General features: G+C 36.5%; 1 protein-coding gene across 8 annotated transcripts in view; it reads right to left on the bottom strand.

The window, feature by feature from the left end:
- Nucleotides 1–20601, bottom strand: part of APC (APC, WNT signaling pathway regulator) — a 139641-nt gene that overhangs the window by 70975 nt on the left and 48065 nt on the right. For 4 of the 8 annotated variants that reach the window (XM_018053744.1, XM_018053746.1, XM_018053745.1 and 1 more), the window contains exons 2-4: nucleotides 13479–13631; nucleotides 4675–4759; nucleotides 3312–3513 (exon numbers count right to left, since the gene is read on the bottom strand). In XM_018053744.1, coding sequence (XP_017909233.1) covers nucleotides 3312–3513; nucleotides 4675–4759; nucleotides 13479–13613 — 422 coding nt within the window. In that variant the 5' untranslated portion in view covers nucleotides 13614–13631. The remainder of the gene's footprint in view (nucleotides 1–3311; nucleotides 3514–4674; nucleotides 4760–13478; nucleotides 13632–20601) is intronic. The other 4 variants (XM_013966683.2, XM_013966685.2, XM_013966684.2 and 1 more) reach the window with 1 other exon arrangement.

Below are 20601 nucleotides of genomic sequence, written 5' to 3'. Positions count from 1 at the left end.
AAGATCTGGGTGCTAAAAGTCCTCAAATGAATAAGCTAATTTTAGCGATGGTATTGGAATGAGAAAAATGTTAAGGAGAATAGGGCCAAGTTGTCGCTATCAAGTTTAAGACAGAACTCTGGCAAAATGCTCTTGCTTGGGAAGCCAAAGTCAAGAGCCAACATGGTCACAAGCGGTTAACTGACAGGAGTTATCTTATGACTCGCACCACAGTATTTAAGGCTCAAAACTGAAACAAGGCACTGGCTCGGAAGCTTGGCGGGTCTTTATCGTTTAGCAGATTGAAGGCTTGTTTAGTGACTGTCAACAGTCTTCTTTAAAATGTAAATGTTAGGTAGGAAGTTAGACAGGAACAAGGGGAAGCCTGGCTGAAAGGGATGCAAGCTGATCTCTGACATCCCAGACACACCCATGAGAGCTCACAGATGTTACAAAATAACCAGAGACTTTTCAACTATGGCAGGTGGGCCCTGGCACAGAGTGGATACAAAACCACCACAGGGGCTTCTCCAGGTAACCTTAGGCAGCTAGGAGACTATTAAGGGCTCATGAATATTCTCAGTTCAATTCAGCCACTCAGTTGTGTCTGACTCTTTGAGACCCCATGAATCGCAGCACGCCAGGCCTCCCTGTCCATCACCAACTCCCGGAGTTCACTCAGACTCATGTCCATTGAGTCCACCCAGCCATCCAGCCATCTCATCCTCTGTCATCCCCTTCTCCTGCCCCCAATCCCTCTCTTCATCAGAGTCTTTTCCAATGAGTCAACTCTTCGCATGAGGTGGCCAAAGTACTGGAGTTCTAGCTTTAGCATCATTCCTTCCAAAGAAATCCCAGGGCTGATCTCCTTCAGAATGGACTGGTTGGATCTCCTTGCAGTCCAAGGGACTCTCAAGAGTCTTCTCCAGCACCACAGATGTAGATGTAGATTAGATTAGATGTAGATGAATACCTAATTCATCTAATTTTAATATCGAATTCATCTAATTATAAGATGGAATTAGGGGAAGACATATGGTAAGGCATAACAACACAGCCTGCTGTTATATAACTTGAAACTGTCAAGTGGCCTTGAGTGTATGACCATTTGCATCCCTCCGTTGATTGGTGGTGGGTACAAGCCCTACTCTGTATCAGGCACAACCAAAAGGAGGAGGCTGGACACATAAAAGGGTAACCAAGAGGGACCAACAGGAAAGATGAGGAGGGCTCCTTTGGGAGTATCTTACTAAGAAAAGATCTGTCTGCTTGAGCTGAACTGAGCTGTAACTTATCTGATGTTCTACACCTTTTGGTCCATTGCTCCAGATTTTTATTGCGATGAGACAAGAACCAAGGAAGATAAATAAACTGACCTGACATAAATTTCATGTCTTCTTAGTCCTCTAGCTAACTCAGGATCATCTAGAAGAACATGGCACATGTATCAGGCATTTAAATATTTGTTAAGAAGTATTAATGGCTAATGTGACAATAACTATTTGAGTGTTTCAGACACAGAGTGCTAAGCAGTTTTTAAAAAATATCTAATTTCATCCTCACAACATATTTTAACTGGAAAACAGGTTCAAAAAGGTCATGGAGCTTCCCTGGTGGTAGAGTGGTTAAGAATCCTCCTGCCAATGCAGGGACACGGGTTTGACCGCTGGTCCTGGAAGATCCCACATGCCCAGAGGTAACTAAGCCCACGCATCACAACTACTGAAGCCTGTGCTCCCTACAGCTCGTGTGGCAGAACAAGCCCCCATTCTCTGCAACTAGACAAAGCACCTGTGCAGCAAGGAATACCCAACACAGTCAAAAACAAAGATAAATTAAGAAAAAAAAACAGGGTATGGATCTGGGTTTGAGTTCTGGCTTGACTATTTTCTAACACTTACCTCACTTAAACTTACTGTATCTATAGGTAATACAGAGAACAAGGAAAAAAGATAAGAGATCATTTCTATGACTTAAGGGATGTCTAGAAAGAAAGAGTAGAAAACAGAGGGGGTAAAATCATCAAAGAAATAACAGAATTTTCAAAAGTTGAAGAAAATAAATCGTAGACCTATTCAAACTATCAATCAAGTACGAGAGCAAAATACAGATTTTGCCACATAAACAAGGGCTAAATTTACCTTCAAACAATGGTGAGAACCAGGAGGACACAAGATATTGAGAACTACACACACACGCACACACTCACTCTGTGAATAAAATCAGGCCTTTGTCACATAAAGCAAAGTAAGTTCCTAGGAAAACTGGCACGCTCACATGCCTCTTAACAGCTCAAAGGGGACAAAGTGGTGGAAGAATGCACACTCCAGTTAGCTTCTGACTTTTCGGGACAGTGTTTCCTAGGCTCTCAGAAATAGTGCTGGTTCAAGATATGAAACAGAGATTCATTTAAACTCAAGAGATTAAAGAAAGCTTAACACTATTTCTGGTCCATGATTATTGTTATTTTTAGAGATGGTCACATCTAAAACCAGAGAGAAAGTAGTAAAAGGTGTTTTGCCTCTCAATGAGATATGCTGGGTATTTTCCATATGTTAATATCCATTGTTCATAACTCCACAAGGTAGAACCATATTCCTATTTTACAGAAGGAAATGACACAAAAATTTGAAGACTTGACCAAGGTCCCAGAGAATTTATACATTTGTACATTTATGCAAATTAACATTCATAAATTTTGAGTATTTCTTGAAAGTCTAATAGAACTTTTAGGAATATAAATATAATATGGTATCAATCATGCATAAAGGAATTTTAATCTTATAGGAGGTACAAAAATACTTGACAAAGTTCTTGGTAACTATATATTCTGATACTTGCAGTGAGATGATTTTAAGTTCAAGAAGAAACGAATTAAGATACTAGCTCTTATAAACAAGAATTGATTCTGTGTCAAGCAACATTATTTTAAGAAACCAAAACTGATAAATTGTTTCATTTGTTTAATAATGGAAACCAGTCAAGCTTATACTGAATCTGGTAGCTATTTAATTCATTTGAAAAGATAACAGAAAAGTCAATCAAAACGAAGTTACATATTTTAGCCACTGTGATTATGTATACTATTTGTACATCATTCAATGTACAGAGCATCTGAGCATTAGAATCCCAAGAAACTGCCTCCTTCACGTTTTTAGATGGAAGGACAATCAGTAATACACCGCTTTGAGACAATAAACAGAAAATGCTAAGTGCTGCTTATGATCACCCACCACACATGCTTCATAATTCCTGTGTTGTATTGTCACAAAATGACAAAATCTAGCAGAAATAGGAGCATAAAAGTTTACTACTTAATGAAGAAAAGTTACCTCTCTTTTTCAAGTTCTTCTAAATAACCGGTATTTTCTCTGCTTCCATTTACAAACCCTCTTCTTGGAAATGAACCCATAGGAACGGGACTGCACTCTCCTGAGCGACTAGATACAGATCCTTCTCGGCTTCCGTAAGAACGGAGGGACATTTTGGACCGTAGTTTCACTCCAGGGAAATTACTGCTATCTAAGTTAAGTTCTAAATAAAATACAGACAAGTTTTTATAAAACAACTGCTGTAAGTGATCTAAAATATTGCTAATATAATTATATCACCTTTTAATAATGAAACCTTAGGTTCACATTTCAACCCTCAAATGTTAAACCATTATATATATATAAATACATTATATATATATCACATAAAGTATGCGTGAGTACTAAATTATGGCAGTTATTGAGCAGCAGATCTATACAGGGACAGAGGGAATCCTTATCACAAATGCTGATGCTCAGAGAAATTCACTGACTACTGGTTCTATAAAAGAAACGTCCTGAAAAAAACCCAGACCAAAGCACATATAAAAGGGTACACTTGTGGTGGTGATCTTTTGCAATATACACAAATATGGGTCATTAATTTAAAAAAAGTGTTCACCTTTTGGTTTAGAGTCCTGCAACGTTAGATTTCTATCAGAGAAAGCCACAAATGTATATGAGTGAATGAACAATTATTTAGGAATAGAATAGCTAAACTTTCCCTCCAAGATAGCTTGAATTAATCTGGTGGAAAAAAAGTATGTTAAAGAAAAATTAGACAGAATGTCCTTTCTTAGATTCCTAGTAGGTAATAATATACTTGAGGATCCAAAGGCAATTTCTCTGCCTACCTTCAATTACAATTAAAACTTAGCTGATTTGACATTTGAATTTCTAAGTAATAAAACAAGACAGACATTCTTTCAAAATTCTATTAAAAATGGCTTAGAATCAGTGTGTGTGTGTATATATGTGTGTGTGTGTGTGTATGCACAAAGATAAAGCACTTCTCTTCTGAATGGAACAAAGAAAGGCACTGACTCCTTCAAATGAAGCAATGGGTCCAGTCTATAGCATAAAGCTTAATAAAGACCTACTTAATGACTGGCAGAAGAGCAATGCGTTTTAGAAAGAGCTGAAAATTGTTAGGAAAGGCATCTGAAATAGTGTATTTAAAGGTGGTTGAATGTTTTAACTGGAAAAATGACAAGCAAATAGACTTTTCACATACTTGTACTTTAAAAATCATATCCTAATGCATGAGGCTAAGAAAATCCAACACCAGCATTCTAATCAAGAGAAGCATTATCTGGATATATACACCTAAAGTTGACAACTGGAGCTTAAAAAACTTACTTTAAAACATTTTTTAAAAATTTACCTTTAAGACGCTCTAATAAATCAATCTGTCCAGAAGAAGCCATAGCTTCATCTTCAATACTTCCTTGTAGTTGTTTAAGTACTTCCTGTAAAAAAGAACACAGTATCTTAATATGACAAAATTCTAAATAATTTTCTGAAGATATGATTTTAAGTTTCTTGGCATTAAGGTCTGCTGGGCAAAAAAAGTTATTTCAGATCTATCTGAAAACATATAAAATGCAAAGTACTTTACATATATTATCTATTACTAATTATAAATAATAAATTACAGCCCAATGACAACAGTGATACTTTGTGATAATGGTGATTACAAGTCGTCTCCATACAGTATACACAGAATAGTTAAGATGTATATCTGTAACTTCTGAAATAACAAGGTGGATTACTCTCATTTTTCAGACAGAGCAACTGAGACTCAAAGACTTCCTGAAGACACAAAAACTAAGCTTGTACCAACATGGCCATGAAAGACAGCAAATTAACACATGGTGCTGTGTTATTTAACACCCCATCAATACCAAGCGTTTATATACTAAATGTATATACATTCTACTAGTGCACTGATTTATTCAGCAGACAGTTAAGTGGCTGTCTGCTGTCTCCCAACTTTTGATCCATTACTTCCTCTCCCATCTAAAGCCTTCTCTTAACAAATTTTTGTCGGAGAACATTGAAAACTTTCACTTCCTACTAGTTTTTCTGTATGTTCCTTAACAATAATTTATACGTATTTTTACATGCTACATATTCTGAGGCATCCCATTCTAGTTCATAGCAAAATCTCTTGGATTTCAAATGCAAAACACTGTATTTGAACAGTTACAATCCTACAGCTATGGGCAGTGTTCCTCTACGTAAAAAAGGATCCATAAATAGACTAAAAAGGAAACCTGTCAATTAGAGTAAATACAGTAAAGACTATGTCAGTGGTTTACCTTGACAGTCACATTAAAAGCATTAAGAATTCCTATGTTAACAATAAGAAATAGCCTGTGACCTTAATGATCTGACCTTCAAACAAAGACCATGTTGGAAGTTAAAAGGCTTAGATAAGTAGATGTGGGAACGTGGAGGTGACTGTTATTTACAGTCAGAAATTATGTCAGTGTATCACAACTGCGAGACAGGAAATAAATTTGCACAAGGATGTCTTTCTTGAATGAATGTAGATTACTATAAACATCAGGACACAATTCTCTTCCATAAAGTTTGAGAATTACCACTGGAGGCTACCTGCAGTTTTCAGGATCCTGAGTCTACTTCCATCCACTGCTGCTTGCAATTCAATGATCTTTTAATCTTATTTCTTATTATCCTTAGTCTTCCAATTCAACAATTACCTTTCTCAAGGAACTATCAATGATATGTCTCTAATCCTAACCTCACAACTTCAGACTCATTTTCCCATTATGACTGATAGATGCCTTACATTAAGTGTGTCTGGATGATATGCACTGTATCTGTAAACGTCCAAGCTATCACCCTGTGCCATTAAATCCTGTTCCTTGCCTTATATCTGTTCAGTTAAATAGCAGTAGCCTTCTTTTCCCTTTAGGCTCAAATCTTCAGCCTCGCCTCTTTCATCTCCCTCATCAGTTATCAGTTCTGTATTCTAGGCCCAATATCTCTTATCAGCCATCTCTTTTCTATTCTTATGTCATTATCCTGGCTGTTGACCCCACCAAAACTACTGAAATAATCTCTTAAATGGTCCTACCTTGCACAGAATTCACAGATTAATAAGACTCTTAAAGCACAGCTCTGATCAGGTCTGTCTTTATACACAATCCATCTCTAGAGTCTATCATCAGGTGTTAACAGTGAGTATTCTATACAAGTTGGGATTTCAAGCAATTTTTGTTTTTGGTTTTCTCATTTTAAAACAACAGATATTACCAAAACAAATATTGTTTTCAGAAAAAGTACAAGCATTTAAGAATTCAAAAGCAACAATTAAAAGAAATCCCTGGCATGTCATAGGACATATACTTCATTTTTGAAAATTAATGGCACATTACTGGTTTTTAAAAAACATATTAAAAATAAGGAAAAATTAAAATAACACCAACAAGAGAAATGAAAAGGCCATGTAAATCTGCATGTTCAACAATAAAGGATTAAATAAATTTATGGCATTAGCCAAACAACAGAATATTATACAACTAGAAAATACTATCAAATACTTAATGACATGAAAAGATGGCTGTATTAAATTAAAAAGCTCGCTGCAAAATATGATCCCATTGAATGCACGCCTGCATAAAATGCACAGAGAGAAAAATATACACATTATCAAAGGTTCAGTTCAGTTCAGTTCAGTCACTCAGCTGTGTCTGACTCTTTGAGACCCCATGAATTGCAACACACCAGGCCTCCCTGTCCATCACCTACCAACATGAAAAAAATTTTTTTTAAATGGGTGAGTTTGATCTCTTTTTGTCTGTATTTCCTAAATTTTAAAAATAGTGAATATACATACCTTGTAAGTTTTAAGTTTCTGTGCATATGGATAGAAGTCTATTGGTAAAAGTAATAACCATAAAGTAAATAAAATTCTTGAAATTTAAAGTCAAAAAAATTAAATTTTCAAAGCAGCTATCTTGAAAAGCTCCTTATTCGAATGTGTTCTCTTAAATCATTCTTGTAAATTCTGAGTTATGAATCTCAAAAAAATGCAGTTAATTTATAGATCCAGTTACTCTGTCTCACGATGACACCATCCAGCATGACTACATTACTACTTCCTTGTGAACAGATCGTGTCTATTCCATAATAAAAATTAAGCTCATTTCTTTTCTGTTTTACTGAGATAGAACATACATATGAAAAGCATACCAATCTTATTTTTCTTACATAATCCAAGTATCCATGTAATCGCCACCCAGGGAAGACACAGAGCATTTCCAGTATCTCAGAAGGTTCCCTTTTGCCCCTTACCAACCAATATTCATTCTCCAGAAGTAACCAGTACTCTGATTTTTGTTATCAGTTAGCATGCTTGTGAATTGCATATAAATGAAACCACACAGTATACAGTCTTTTGCGTCTTGTGTTTTTTGCTCACCAAAGTCTCTATGACACTCATCCGTGCTACTGTATGTATCAGTTGTTTAATACTGCGCAGTTGTCCACTGTAAGACTACATCTCCACGGATACATCCCTTATCCTTTTGATGGGCATCTGGGTTGTTGCCAGGTTGGAAGCTACTACGAAGAATGCTACTATGTACATTCCTACACTTATCTCCAGGTGGACACATGTACTCACTTCTCTCAAATATATATCTGGAGATTTAAATGCTTAGTCACCGTGATTAAAAGAAACTGCTGAATGGTTTTTCAAAGTGTTTGTGCCATTTTATACTCCTACCAGCAAGGTTTAAGTTTGATTCTTCCTAATTATAGATTCCAATTCTCTGTCGAGATTTTCTGACTCTCTATCCATTTAATACATCATTTTCTTCAAAACATTTAAAATAACTATGTTGAAATCCCTAACTCTTGCTTACAGGACGTGGGTCGTCTTGGGATTTGCTTCTATTACCTGTTTGCTCTGCTGGTTATCAGTCATTTCCCTATTTCTTTGTATTTCTTGTGCTTTTAACTGTATGCCAGTCATTATGTATACAAGAACAAGGAAGACTGAGGTTAGAGTTTCCCTTACAGAGTCTGCCCTTTCCACCACTGGGGTCTGATTTCCCTCAACCAACAACTGAAAATGGGTTGCAGATGCAGCTTAAGTGAAATTCATATGGGATTTCCTAATAGCTCAGTTGGTAAAGAATTTGCCTGCAATGCGGGAGACCTGGGTTTGATCCCTGGGTTGGGAGGACCCTCTGGAGAAGGGAAAGGCCACCCACTCCAGGATTCTGGCCTGGAGAATTCCGTGGACTGTATAGTCCATGGGGATGCAAAGGGTTGGACACGACTGGGTGACTTTCCCTTTCACATCTGATTTGGTTTGCTGAGTTCTTTGAATGTATCTCTTCTCTTAAATTCAGACTGAGGAGACCTGCTGTGTGAAAGTGTTCCTTTAGCAAGACATTCCTCCTAATATTCTGCTTCCTAGTCCACCCCAGCATCTTCCCCTCAACAAGACTCAGCTAATCCCATGTATTTGGAGGAAACGTGAGAAACTAGTCATACACGTGGAGCTCTTCTAAACGTCAATACTTCACATACGCCCGCGTGTTTGTCCAGTTTCTTTCCTCCAGTGGAGTCTTGATGCCTGTGCCAATGATTAACCATCAGTCTGTCCCCAGAATCAGCAAACACCCTGCGAATAAGATTACTGGTGATCTCAGCTCATCTAGAAAGGGCTCTTTCCTCTTAGGAATTTTAGTTAATACAGTCCTGGATGATTTCACAGTTCTCCAATGTCTTTAAAAGAATGGTTTTTGTTTTTATCCAGCGTTTTCTTCTTTTTGTTTTATCAGTGTTGCTGCGGTAGGGCTGATTAACTGCTTGGGGCTGCATACTGAAAACAGCCAAAAAAGAAGTCCTTAATTTCAAAAAGGTTTTTAAAAGAAAATGCTACACAACTACAAAGCAATTCCAAACAAAATATTTCAAAAGAATGTTTTGAGAAATGACAGTTTTTAAAATTAATATGTAATTTTAAAGGAGAAAATACTCATTTGTATTTATTAATTCTGGAAGTCTGGTTTTTAAAAATCATATAATCAAACATTATTTTAAAAACATGTTAAGATTTTAAAACCATGAGAGAATTAATTAGTACAGACAAATTACTGTGGTCATATAAGTGAACAGAAAATATCACTGAGTAACTGTCATTTCCAGGGCGTTTCAACTTGACCCACTTCTTTTTTTCTCGCTATGTCATAGTTACTGATATTTTTTATTACTAGATAAAAGTATACTTGGTAATTAAATCTTCAAAATAAATTATGAACTATGCCAATTTGAATTTTTACTTCTCATTTTTTTTTCTTACACTCTGAAAATAAGACACTTTCCATGTACATGGTTTTACAGCTAAAAAACAATGTATAAATACTTCATTTTGCTAAAATACAAGAGATATAAACAGTTGGTTAAAATGTTACCTAGAACACCAGTCAGAATGGCTGCGATCCAAAAATCTGCAAGCAATAAATGCTGGAGAGGGTGTGGAGAAAAGGGAACCCTCCTACACTGTTGGTGGGAATGCAAACTAGTACAGCCACTATGGAGAACAGTGTGGAGATTCCTTAAAAAATTGCAAATAGAACTACCTTATGACCCAGCAATCCCACTGCTGGGCATACACACAGAGGAAACCAGAATTGAAAGAGACACATGTACCCCAATGTTCATCGCAGCACTGTTGATAATAGGCAGGACATGGAAACAACCTAGATGTCCATCAGCAGATGAATGGATAAGAAAGCTGTGGTACATATATACACAATGGAGTATTACTCAGCAGTTAAAAAGAATTCATTTGAATCAGTTCTGATGAGATGGATGAAACTGGAGCCAATTATACAGAGTGAAGTAAGCCAGAAAGAAAAACACCAATACAGTATACTAACACATATACATGGAATTTAGGAAGATGGCAATGACGACCCTGTATGCAAGACAGGAAAAAAGACACAGATGTGTATAACGGACTTTTGGACTCAGAGGGAGAGGGAGAGGGTGGGATGATTTGGGAGAATGGGAATTCTAACATGTATACTGTCATGTAAGAATTGAATCGCCAGTCCATGTCTGACGTAGGGTGCAGCTTGCTTGGGGCTGGTGCATGGGGATGACCCAGAGAGATGCTGTGGGGAGGGAGGTGGGAGGGGGGTTCATGTTTGGGAATGCTTGTAAGAATTAAAGATTTTAAAATTAAAAAAAAAAATTAAAAAAAAAAATGTTACCTAGACATATTTTTCTATACCATGCCATCTTTCAGTTTAAATGCTTCATACCTCACCATATTTTTGAGAAGGAAATGTCAACCAATCCAGTACTCCTGCCTGGAGAATTCCATGGATAGAGGAGCGGGACAGGCTGCAGTCCAAGGAATCGCAGAGGCAGACACGACTGTGCAACTAACTTAACTTTTCACCATATTTATCATGCTGTGATACTCAGTATTTTAAAGTAAATCACACTGACTTCCTGCCCTGGAGTAAAAAGTATAGAATATAATTTCCCTTCAGTTTAGCTATAATTGCTGCATTCTTATTCTAAATCCCACAAAATCTGTAGTTTAATTACAGAAGCATCAAGTATATACATAAATGTATATGTATGAGAACAATGTAACGAACTCCTATGTATCCTCACGTTAGTTCAATAATTACCAATTCATGGGCTTCTTTTATCTATACTTATAACCACTTCCTCCATTCCCTCTCAACCCAAATTTATTCGAAAAACAAATCTCAGTCATCATACTGCTTTTTCTCTAAAAAAATTCTACATGTATATTTAAAAAGGGATTTTTTCTAAACACAATCACAATGCCATCATTAGACCTAAAAAATAAACATTTTCTTAATATTCTCAAATACAGTCAATGCTCACATTTCCTTAACTACTGTACACATATTTCCCTGACTGTCACACACACACACAATATTTTTATACTATCAATGACATGTAATCAATAGCAAAGCACTATTCTCTTTTGCCACTAGATGGTACTACTGTATAAATTTCAGAAATCCCGAAATTAATCTAGTTGGAAGAGACACACCTTGCCGTCCACAGGATTACATACGAATGATCAGTAAACATAATACAAGATCATATGATGTATTACAGAGTCTAAAAAGTGATTTTTTTTTGAGAAATAACCATTGTTTCAGATTAACTTTAATCCAATGTAGTAAATTCCAATGTTTCCAAGTGTCTTTCCACACATCAATATTTTAAGACAAAATAAACAGAGCATGGTATTTCCTGTTAATACCATAAAGCCGCTGCTTCTTTTTTTTCAAAAAGCTTCTTGAAAGGAGAGATAGATAAATAATTTCAGTATAAGGGCATAACTGCTATGATACCATACACTAAATCCTGAAGAAATATGTGGATGGCTTTGCAAGGATGTCTGTAAAAACACTCACTAATTCATGGTTGAATTCAGACATACCTTAAATACTAATATTCATGATGTATATTATAGCCCATTGCTAAGAGGTCAACCTGGTATTTCATCACAGAAATTTAAGGACCTGACTTATATTGTTACTCTGAGAGACATTCCACACTTCAGCATTCTCATCCATGGAGATGGGTCTAAAGGTATGTTAAAATGTTTCACCAAAATGAAGTTTCGATTTGCTCTAGTTAAAAAAAGAAAAAACTTTAAAAGGGGACTCAGAATTCTGCACAAGAGACATTCAGACAGGTGTGCTAGGAAGAATTCTCTACAAAATATATTTCTGAAGCAGATAAAGGATTAGTCCCGCTGGGAAGTTTAAATTTTGTATCTTTAAACTTTTAAAACCACATGTCATGTACAATAATTTTAGATACATTATGTTGATCAGTGTTAAAATACCAAACTACTCTTTTTTAACCTAGTAGATAATTGATTCAGCTGTTTTCACGGTTTGTGGTGAGAAAAAAATGTTTCTTTATAGTCTATAGGAAAAAATATTTCTTTATGGAGGACTTGAGATAGGTATCTTGGAGATCTGTCATTGTTACTGCCACAGAAACAGGCAACAGAGTAGAAAAGATTTATGGATAGAAGAGAAAGAAAGGGAGGGAGAGAGAGAAAAAGAAAGAAAGGTTCATATGAGTAAAAGGCTAAACTGCTATGATACTGAGTAAAAGGGGAAGAGAGGGGCAGCTCAATGGTTCAGTTAGTGCACAGAAGCCTGAAGAATAAGAGAGACCTCAAAATGCATGGGAAAAGAAACAGAAGAGAATAATAAATGAACAGGGAGTAAGAGGAGTGAGCAGACAGGAAGAAGAGGGTCAGAAACCCAGATGGTAAAATAGCCAAGGCGCAGAAAAATCATGTAGCAAGAAGGATTTCTTTTTTTAAAGAGAAGGAGGTAACAGTTTGTTGATGACCTCCAGTTCTATTAAATTCAGTGAAAGGAAAATCTGCCTAACTGGAAATTAAAACAGTTAAAGTTTTAACTGCAATTATTTTGAAATAAGAACATATTTTCCCAGTGCACACTGAGTATTTTATAACTTTTCATGGAGGTTATCACAGCTTTTCAATGCTATGGAGCAAACCAATTTCAGGGCTGGAAGGGGTCGTGGACATCATCTGTTAGTGCAACGACTACTTTTCAAATAAAGCAATTTAATTCTGGAAGGGCACCCTACAGTCTGTAGCTCAGTTTATGGTAAAGCCAAAAACAGAGTCAGGTACTAATCTTCACTTCAGGACTCTTCTCGTCAGGTCACCCCAAATTTCTTGATGGTCTGTCACTGCAGCACTTCAGTGGTGACAGGATCTGAGGGGGCTGGGGCTGTGACTACCATCTGTTCTAATTCTGACGATTAATCCTGCAGTTGCAAGGCTAGAGTCACACAGGACCCGCAGCCTCACTATAGCGATGGTGAAGCTGGTCTCTCATTTTTAAGCTTAAAAATAACTAAGGACTAACTACTTAGTCACTGTGGTTTTATAATCATTTTCTTTATATGATTTGCTGAATGAATTAAAAACATTTGGACTGAAAATATCAATGTTAACTGTTGCCAGAAAGAGTTTACAAATTACTGCTTAACTTAAAAAATACACTTCTAAGTAAGTGAAGTGTCTAACCCAAGTTTACAGGAAGAAACATGGAATAAAAACGGATACACTACAATTTAAAGTCACAGTCTTGATACCTTCATATTAGATGCCTCAGTTTCCAGTTTTGTAAGATGATTGGAATTATCTTCTAGCTCTTGTCGAAGATTTGAGTTCTCCATCTTCAGGGCCTCAACTTGCTTTAACAACTGATCATATGAAGCTGCAGCCATCCTTGGCTACCCCTGGACCTATAAGGTTAAAAAGGATTTTGAAATTCACTACTGAAAAATAGAGTGGCTGCTTGTTACAAAGAAAGGGATAAAGAAACAAAACCTCGGAGACATTTAATAAGAGCTGTGTTAACGCAGCAGTTTCAGTCTCAAAACAACACTGTGCGGGTGGCAGCACCTTTCTGAGAAGATGAAATACCGGGGTTTTAACTAAAGACAAATAAGATTTAAAACAGAAGAGAACTTCAGTAGTGTCTGAAAAACACCTGCCTTTTTACAGATGGGTAAGATTTCTATCAGGTTAGAATTTTTTCGAGGTTTCAAAGATATTTTAAATGGTCTTACAGACAAGACTTAGGAAATGCAGTTATTGGTAAGAAATATATTTATATTGGTCATATTAATTTATTTCTGGATTTTGTCCAACAGTCACACAATTTCATAGCCCAAATGGATTAATGAGATTAAGCACTGCAGTCTACCACTTTTCATTTGATAAAAGGCTAGTCTTAAACATTATCCATGGGGAAATACGAAGTTCCAAGAAGGCCTCATTAAAAAGGCGGTCATTTAACAAAACAGACACAAGGGAGAGGATTGGATTGAGACTTCAAATCTTTTGGAAAGAAAGATGATAATAATTGCTAACATAAAATTCTATTACATTTATCCAAAAGGATGAATATAACAGGCCACGCTATGGCACACGTATCACGGGACCCACTGTGCTCACGTTGAGGCTGAAAGACACTTGAAGAAAACGGATGATTTTAGCAGTAGAGACTGTGAAAGAGAAGTGAAGCAGAGCCTGGCTATTAATGACATTACCATGAAAGAAGAGGGGAGAAAAGAAAGATACAGAGGACAGTCAGGTAATAAGAGGTCCTTGGCCTGAAGAATTAGAGAATGCTAGAAGTTATGTTCAGACCAACGAAGTTCCAAAGACCCAGATCCTCTTTGTAGTTTAATTTCTATGGAATAAATAAAATTCTACCTATCTCTAAGAGTTAAAAAGTATAACAAAGTTTGTACTCAAGCAATACTTAATAGATCTGGACATTAAAAAAATGTTTCTGCATTAAAAATCCACTATATGAAATAAGGCAGACAAATTACAACACTGGCTAGTTATGACAATATTGTGGTTCAGCAACTGGAAGGGATTCCCTAACACGGGAAATCAAGTGACACAGGTCTCGTCTGTTCTCCAACAGCTAGGGACGATAAATCCGGTGCCACCTACTGTAAACTGAGGTGGAAACAGAGTCCTGGGTGGTGGAGAGCACCCTCAAAAACCTTCACGACTGAAAAGAATGAGCGCTGGACTTGGATTTGGAGATATGGGTCTTAATTTTGGTCTTGGTCATGCCTTTACTTTTGTCCCTGAATTTTAATTTATTTCACCATTTGTAAAATGGACATTCACTACCTTTTTAGTATAATTTACAGGGATATTATTAGAATTGAGAAACAAAAGAAGGGCCTAAAAATAAAAGTCCTGTGTAAGTTATATCACGAAAATACACTTGAAACGTAACTTCCTTAGTAAGACCTAATGTTAATCTACTGTTATAAGCCTCCGTCCTCTGACCAATGGACAAGAGGTGACTCTTTTGAAAAAGGACTGAGAAGGTATATCAGAAACAAAGGAGAAATTCACAAGTGGGATCACTTATCTGTTTTGTGTACATGCATGCTCAGCTGTGTCTGACTCTTTGCAACTCCATGGATGGCAGCCACCAGGCTCCTCTGTCCATGGGATGATCCAGGCAAAAACACTGGTGTGGGTTGTCATTTCCTCCTCCAGGGTATCTTCCTGACCCAGGGACTGAACCCCAGTCTCCTGCGTCTCCTGCATTGGCAAGCCGTTTCTCTACTACTGAGCCACCTGGGACGGCCTATATATTTTATACTATACCACTAATAAGCATCTCTACAAAGAGGCAGCATATTAAACATCACCTGACAAAGGTGGGAATCTGACAGCATTTAGTAACGTACGCCCTAAAATTCCTCATTCCAAATAAAAGCCTAACAGGCAATTTTCCACTAAAATAGTATAAACAAGAGAAAAAGTAATAATACAGGGACAGAGAAAATTCCTGGAATTATGTTAAGACACAGAGGTTATAACCATACACAATTACAAAAAAAGCCAGATGGGCAAACTGAGCAAAAGACTACTAAAAGTGCTCTTTACTGGAACAAAAAAGAATTCAGCCCTTTAAGTGGACAATTAAAACATCCCATCATTTTTTTTTTCTCTCCCTCCAGAATCAAAACACTTAAGTCATTTCTGCTTTAGAAAGCAGGATGTTTTCATATAATTTTATAAGAAAAATAAGATGTTTTGAGGTAATACTTTGCTTTGTGTCCTTTTAATATGTTGCAGCCATACCTAGTTCAAAATTGCTTAATGCAAAATTTTTAAAAAATCATAAATTTGTTTTAGAAAGCCTTTTAAACAATCACAAGAATTTCATACCAAATATATCGTAAATGCAAATCACCCAGCATCATTAAAAAAAAAAAAAACCTCAAAATTTATCTGATGAAATGGGAAAAATCTCTGAATCTTTCACATTACTGAGAATATACAAAGATCTAAAATAGGCTTTTCAGTAAGTGAAAGGGTTAGTTGCTCATTCCTGTCCAACTCTTTGGGAGCCAACTCTTTGGACTGTAGCATGCCAGGCTCCTCTGTCGATGGAATTCTCCAGGCAAGGATACTGGAGAAGGGAGTCATTCCCATTTTCAGGAGATATTCCTGATCCAGGAATTGAGCTCAGGTCTCCTGCATTGCAGGTGGATTCTTCCTGAGTCATCAGTCACCCGCTGCCTCTTTGTAGAGATGCTTATTAGTGGTACGGTATAAAATAGATAGGGTGTCCCAGGTGGCTCAGTAGTAGAGAAACGGCTTGCCAATGCAGGAGATGCAGGAGACCAGGAAGAATCTCCCTTAAAAGTAAGGCAGGGGAGAAGAAAGCAAAAGGACTGTTATTTAGACCTTTATCCACATGTTCACTAGAAACAAATTCACAATGATCCTAAGAAATCAATGCAAGGAGGCAGAAAAGTTTAGGTAGGTAAGGGATACTCAATTAAAATTAAATCTGAAAGATTATTATAAATTAAGAAGTTTGGGATTAAAAAAAATTAAACTGCTTTTATTCTGGTTTAATGAATTTTTAAAAAGATGTAGCTGTCAGTCCTATTAGATGGTAATGAAAAAAGAAGAAAATATCAATACAAAAAGAAACCAAAAGAATCATAAAAGACTACTTTGCTCAAGTCTATGTAAACAAACTTGAAAACTAAATGAAACAGATAATTTCCTAGAAAGTGTATTTTATCAAAACTAACCAAAAGAGAAGGAAAATCTAAAATTTACAACAAAAATCACTGTTGTAAAATTGATATCACTCAACACATTAATAGAGCTACACAGAAGAAAAATATTATCATGTCAAAGGTGATGAAAAGACGCTTTAAAAATTCAATGCCCATTCTTGTTGAAAATACTGGATATAAAAGCACACTTTTTTACACAATATATTTCAACCCCACATAAGCCAGCACCACCCAATGAGGAAATACTAGACACACTGTATTACTAAAGTCAGGGAAAGCCCCATTTTTACCAGTCTTACTCATTTTATCAGTCAACACAGAGAATGAAATCAGAAAGGAATACTACTGGCAGGGGTACAATTAAATAACCAGAATATCCAAAAGAATCAACTAAGTATTACTACAAGATAATCTGGTAATTTAGTGATGTATGAAACATATAGAAATCTTTCCTTCACATGTACAAAGAGAAACCAGATAAAAGATAAAATGGAAGAAAAGATCTTGTCTATAATTAAGAAAAATTGGCATAAACTGAATAAAGAGTTCAAAACATGTATGAGGAGAACTATGGAACACTTCTGAGAGACACAAAGGTAGATTTCAGCAAATGCAAAGACATATCTTGTTTGCGTACTAGAGATTCAGTATCATCATGATGTTATTTCTCCCTGAGTTAGTTTTACATGGTCCCAATATAAATACTATACAAATTTCTTTAAATTTTGTTTTCTATAGCTAGACAACTGAAAAAAAAAGAGCAAAAAAGGGAAAATATGAAGGGAAGAGCAAGAGTATACCTACGTCATATTAAATTAGTGCTGCAAACCCATTAAAAGCAAAACAGTATGAAGTTTACTGTATCAGTAAGCTAATTTCTCAGTTCTTGTCATTATACTATGGATATATAAGATGTTAACATTAGGAGAAACTAACTGAAGGGTACATAAGAACTCTCTTATTTTTCTAACTCTTTTATAAGTACAAAGTTATTTAAAAATAAAAAGGCTTTAAAAAGCTATGATACTGGCAGATGAATAGATCAACCAAGGGAACATGTTTTTTTTAAATTTCAGAAGTACATGCAACTTAGTCATAATAAAGGTAGCATCTCAAAAGCATGTCAGAAGATGGACTTAAAAAAAAAAAAACAGAAGATGGACTTTAAATACATGGCAAGGGCAACAGGACAGCCATGAGCAAACATAAAGCGGCATCAATTTCTTATACTACACATTAGGGTGAATTACAAAAGAAACAGGGATTTAAATGCTTAAGAACATTATATGGCATTTAAATTATAGAAAAGGGTTGTGCTTTTAATTAAAAATACTTAAATGGAATATACCTTCTTTCAAGGAGGCTGTTATAGAGCAACGAACATTTTAATTTTGACTTATTTGTGAAAGGGTAAGGCACATGGAAGGCCTGTTGGACCTCTGAAATGATTATGTCTGTTACTAGAATAGGGGTAATAAATCAAGTTCTTAGGTTATGTCAAACAAATGGGAAAGGTTTTTACTGGGTATAAAAGTATAACTACTTTTAATTAAACAGGATACATCCATGCAGTGGGATATTACACTGGCATTTAAAAAATGAGGTTGATGTAAAAACAAAAAAAGAGAGAAAACAGAGTATGGATCACTATGTCTCATACTGTTCATCCTGTTTTAATAAAAAATAAAAGGGTTGTAAAAAGATGAAGGCAGAGGAACCAGAGATCAAATTGCCAACATCCACTGGATCATCAAAAAAGCAAGAGAGTTCCAGAAAAACATCTATTTCTGCTTTATAGACTAGGCTAAAGCCTTTGTGTGGATCACAGTAAACTGTGGAAAATTCTGAAAGAGATGGGAACCAGACCACCTGACCTGCCTCTTGAGAAATCTGTATGCAGGTCAGGAAGCAACAGTTAGAACTGGACATGGAACAACAGACTGGTTCCAAATAGGAAAAGGAGTACGTCAAGGCTGTATACTGTCACCCTGCTTATTTAACTTATATGCAGAGTACATCATGAGAAACGCTGGGCTGGAAGAAGCACAAGCTGGAATCAAGATTGCCGGGAGAAATATCAATAACCTCAGATATGCAGATGACACCACCCTTATGGCAGAAAGTGAAGAGGAACTAAAAAGCCTCTTGATGAAAGTGAAAGAGGAGAGTGAAAAAGTTGGCTTAAAGCTCAACATTCAGAAAACGAAGATCATGGCATCTGGTCCCATCACTTCATGGCAAATAGATGGGGAAACAGTGGAAACAGTGTCAGATTTTATTTTTGGGGGCTCCAAAATCACTGCAGATGGTGACTGCAGCCATGAAATTAAAAGACGCTTACTCCTTGGAAGAAAAGTTATGACCAACCTAGATCGCATATTCAAAAGCAGAGACATTACTTTGCCAACAAAGGTCTGTCTAGTCAAGGCTATGGTTTTTCCAGTGGTCATGTATGGATGTGAGAGTTGGACTCTGAGGAAGGCTGAGCGCCGAAGAATTGCTGCGTTTGAACTGTGGTGTTGGAGAAGACTCTTGAGAGTCCCTTGGACTGCAAGGAGATCCAACCAGTCCATTCTGAAGGAGATCAGTCCTGGGTGTTCACTGGAAGGACTGATGCTAAAGCTGAAACTCTAATACTTTGGCCACCTCATGCAAGAGTTGAGTCATTGGAAAAGACTTTGATGCTGGGAGGGATTGGAGGCAGGAGGAGAAGGGGACAACAGGATATGGCTGAATGGCATCACTGGCTCGATGGACGTGAGTCTGAGTGAACTCCGGGAGTTGGTGATGGACAGGGAGGCCTGCTGTGCTGCAATTCATGGGGTCGCAAAGAATTGGACACGACTGAGCGACTGAACTGAACTGAAAAAGATAAAAATGTCATTGAAAGGATACACAAAAGTACACTGACTGCCTCTGGAAGTCTCAGCTCTGCTGAGAAGATGCCTTCCTTTTCATTGTATACCTTTTTGTTAAGAGCAAAAGGTTGGTTTTCTGAAAAGATTGAATGTTAGAGACAGACAAGATCCCAAACATATAAAGTGAACAACATTCAAAGGTGGGGGGAATTGACTCAAGAAGAAATAGATAATCTTAATAGTTCTACAACTACTGAAAGCTGGAGGAGTTAAATGTTTCCCCTTTCCTCTGTCCAACACAAAAAATACCAGATTCAAATGGTTTTATAAACACCTTCTACCAAACATTTGAGAAACGTATCATTCCAACCTTATGCAAACTTTTCCAAGAATAAGAATCAAGGAAATACTCCCCAACCCATTCTATGAGGCTAATATAGTTATGATATAAAAGTCAAAGGTACTGTGAAAAAGATAATCATAGGCTAATATCACTTATGAATACTGACACAAATATCCTAAACAAAGTGTCAGGAAATAAAACACAGAAGTATAAAGAAACTATAGCAGAATCAAGCTGAGTTTACTCCAAGAATGCAAAGATGGTTTAGCACTGGGTCATCTGTGTGTGTCATTCACTTCATTAAAACATAAAAGAAGAAAAACCATACAATCATCTCAATAGAGAACAAACATTTGGAAAACGTCATTATCTACTCAAGATAAAAACTCAGTGAGCTGGAAACAGAAGTTGCCAACAACATTAAATGTCATTCTTA

The sequence above is a fragment of the Capra hircus genome, chromosome 10 (assembly GCF_001704415.2).
Source record: "Capra hircus breed San Clemente chromosome 10, ASM170441v1, whole genome shotgun sequence".
NCBI lineage: Eukaryota > Metazoa > Chordata > Mammalia > Artiodactyla > Bovidae > Capra > Capra hircus.
Note: the sequence above shows the minus strand (reverse complement) of the source record. Positions and strands in the feature narration are given on the sequence as shown.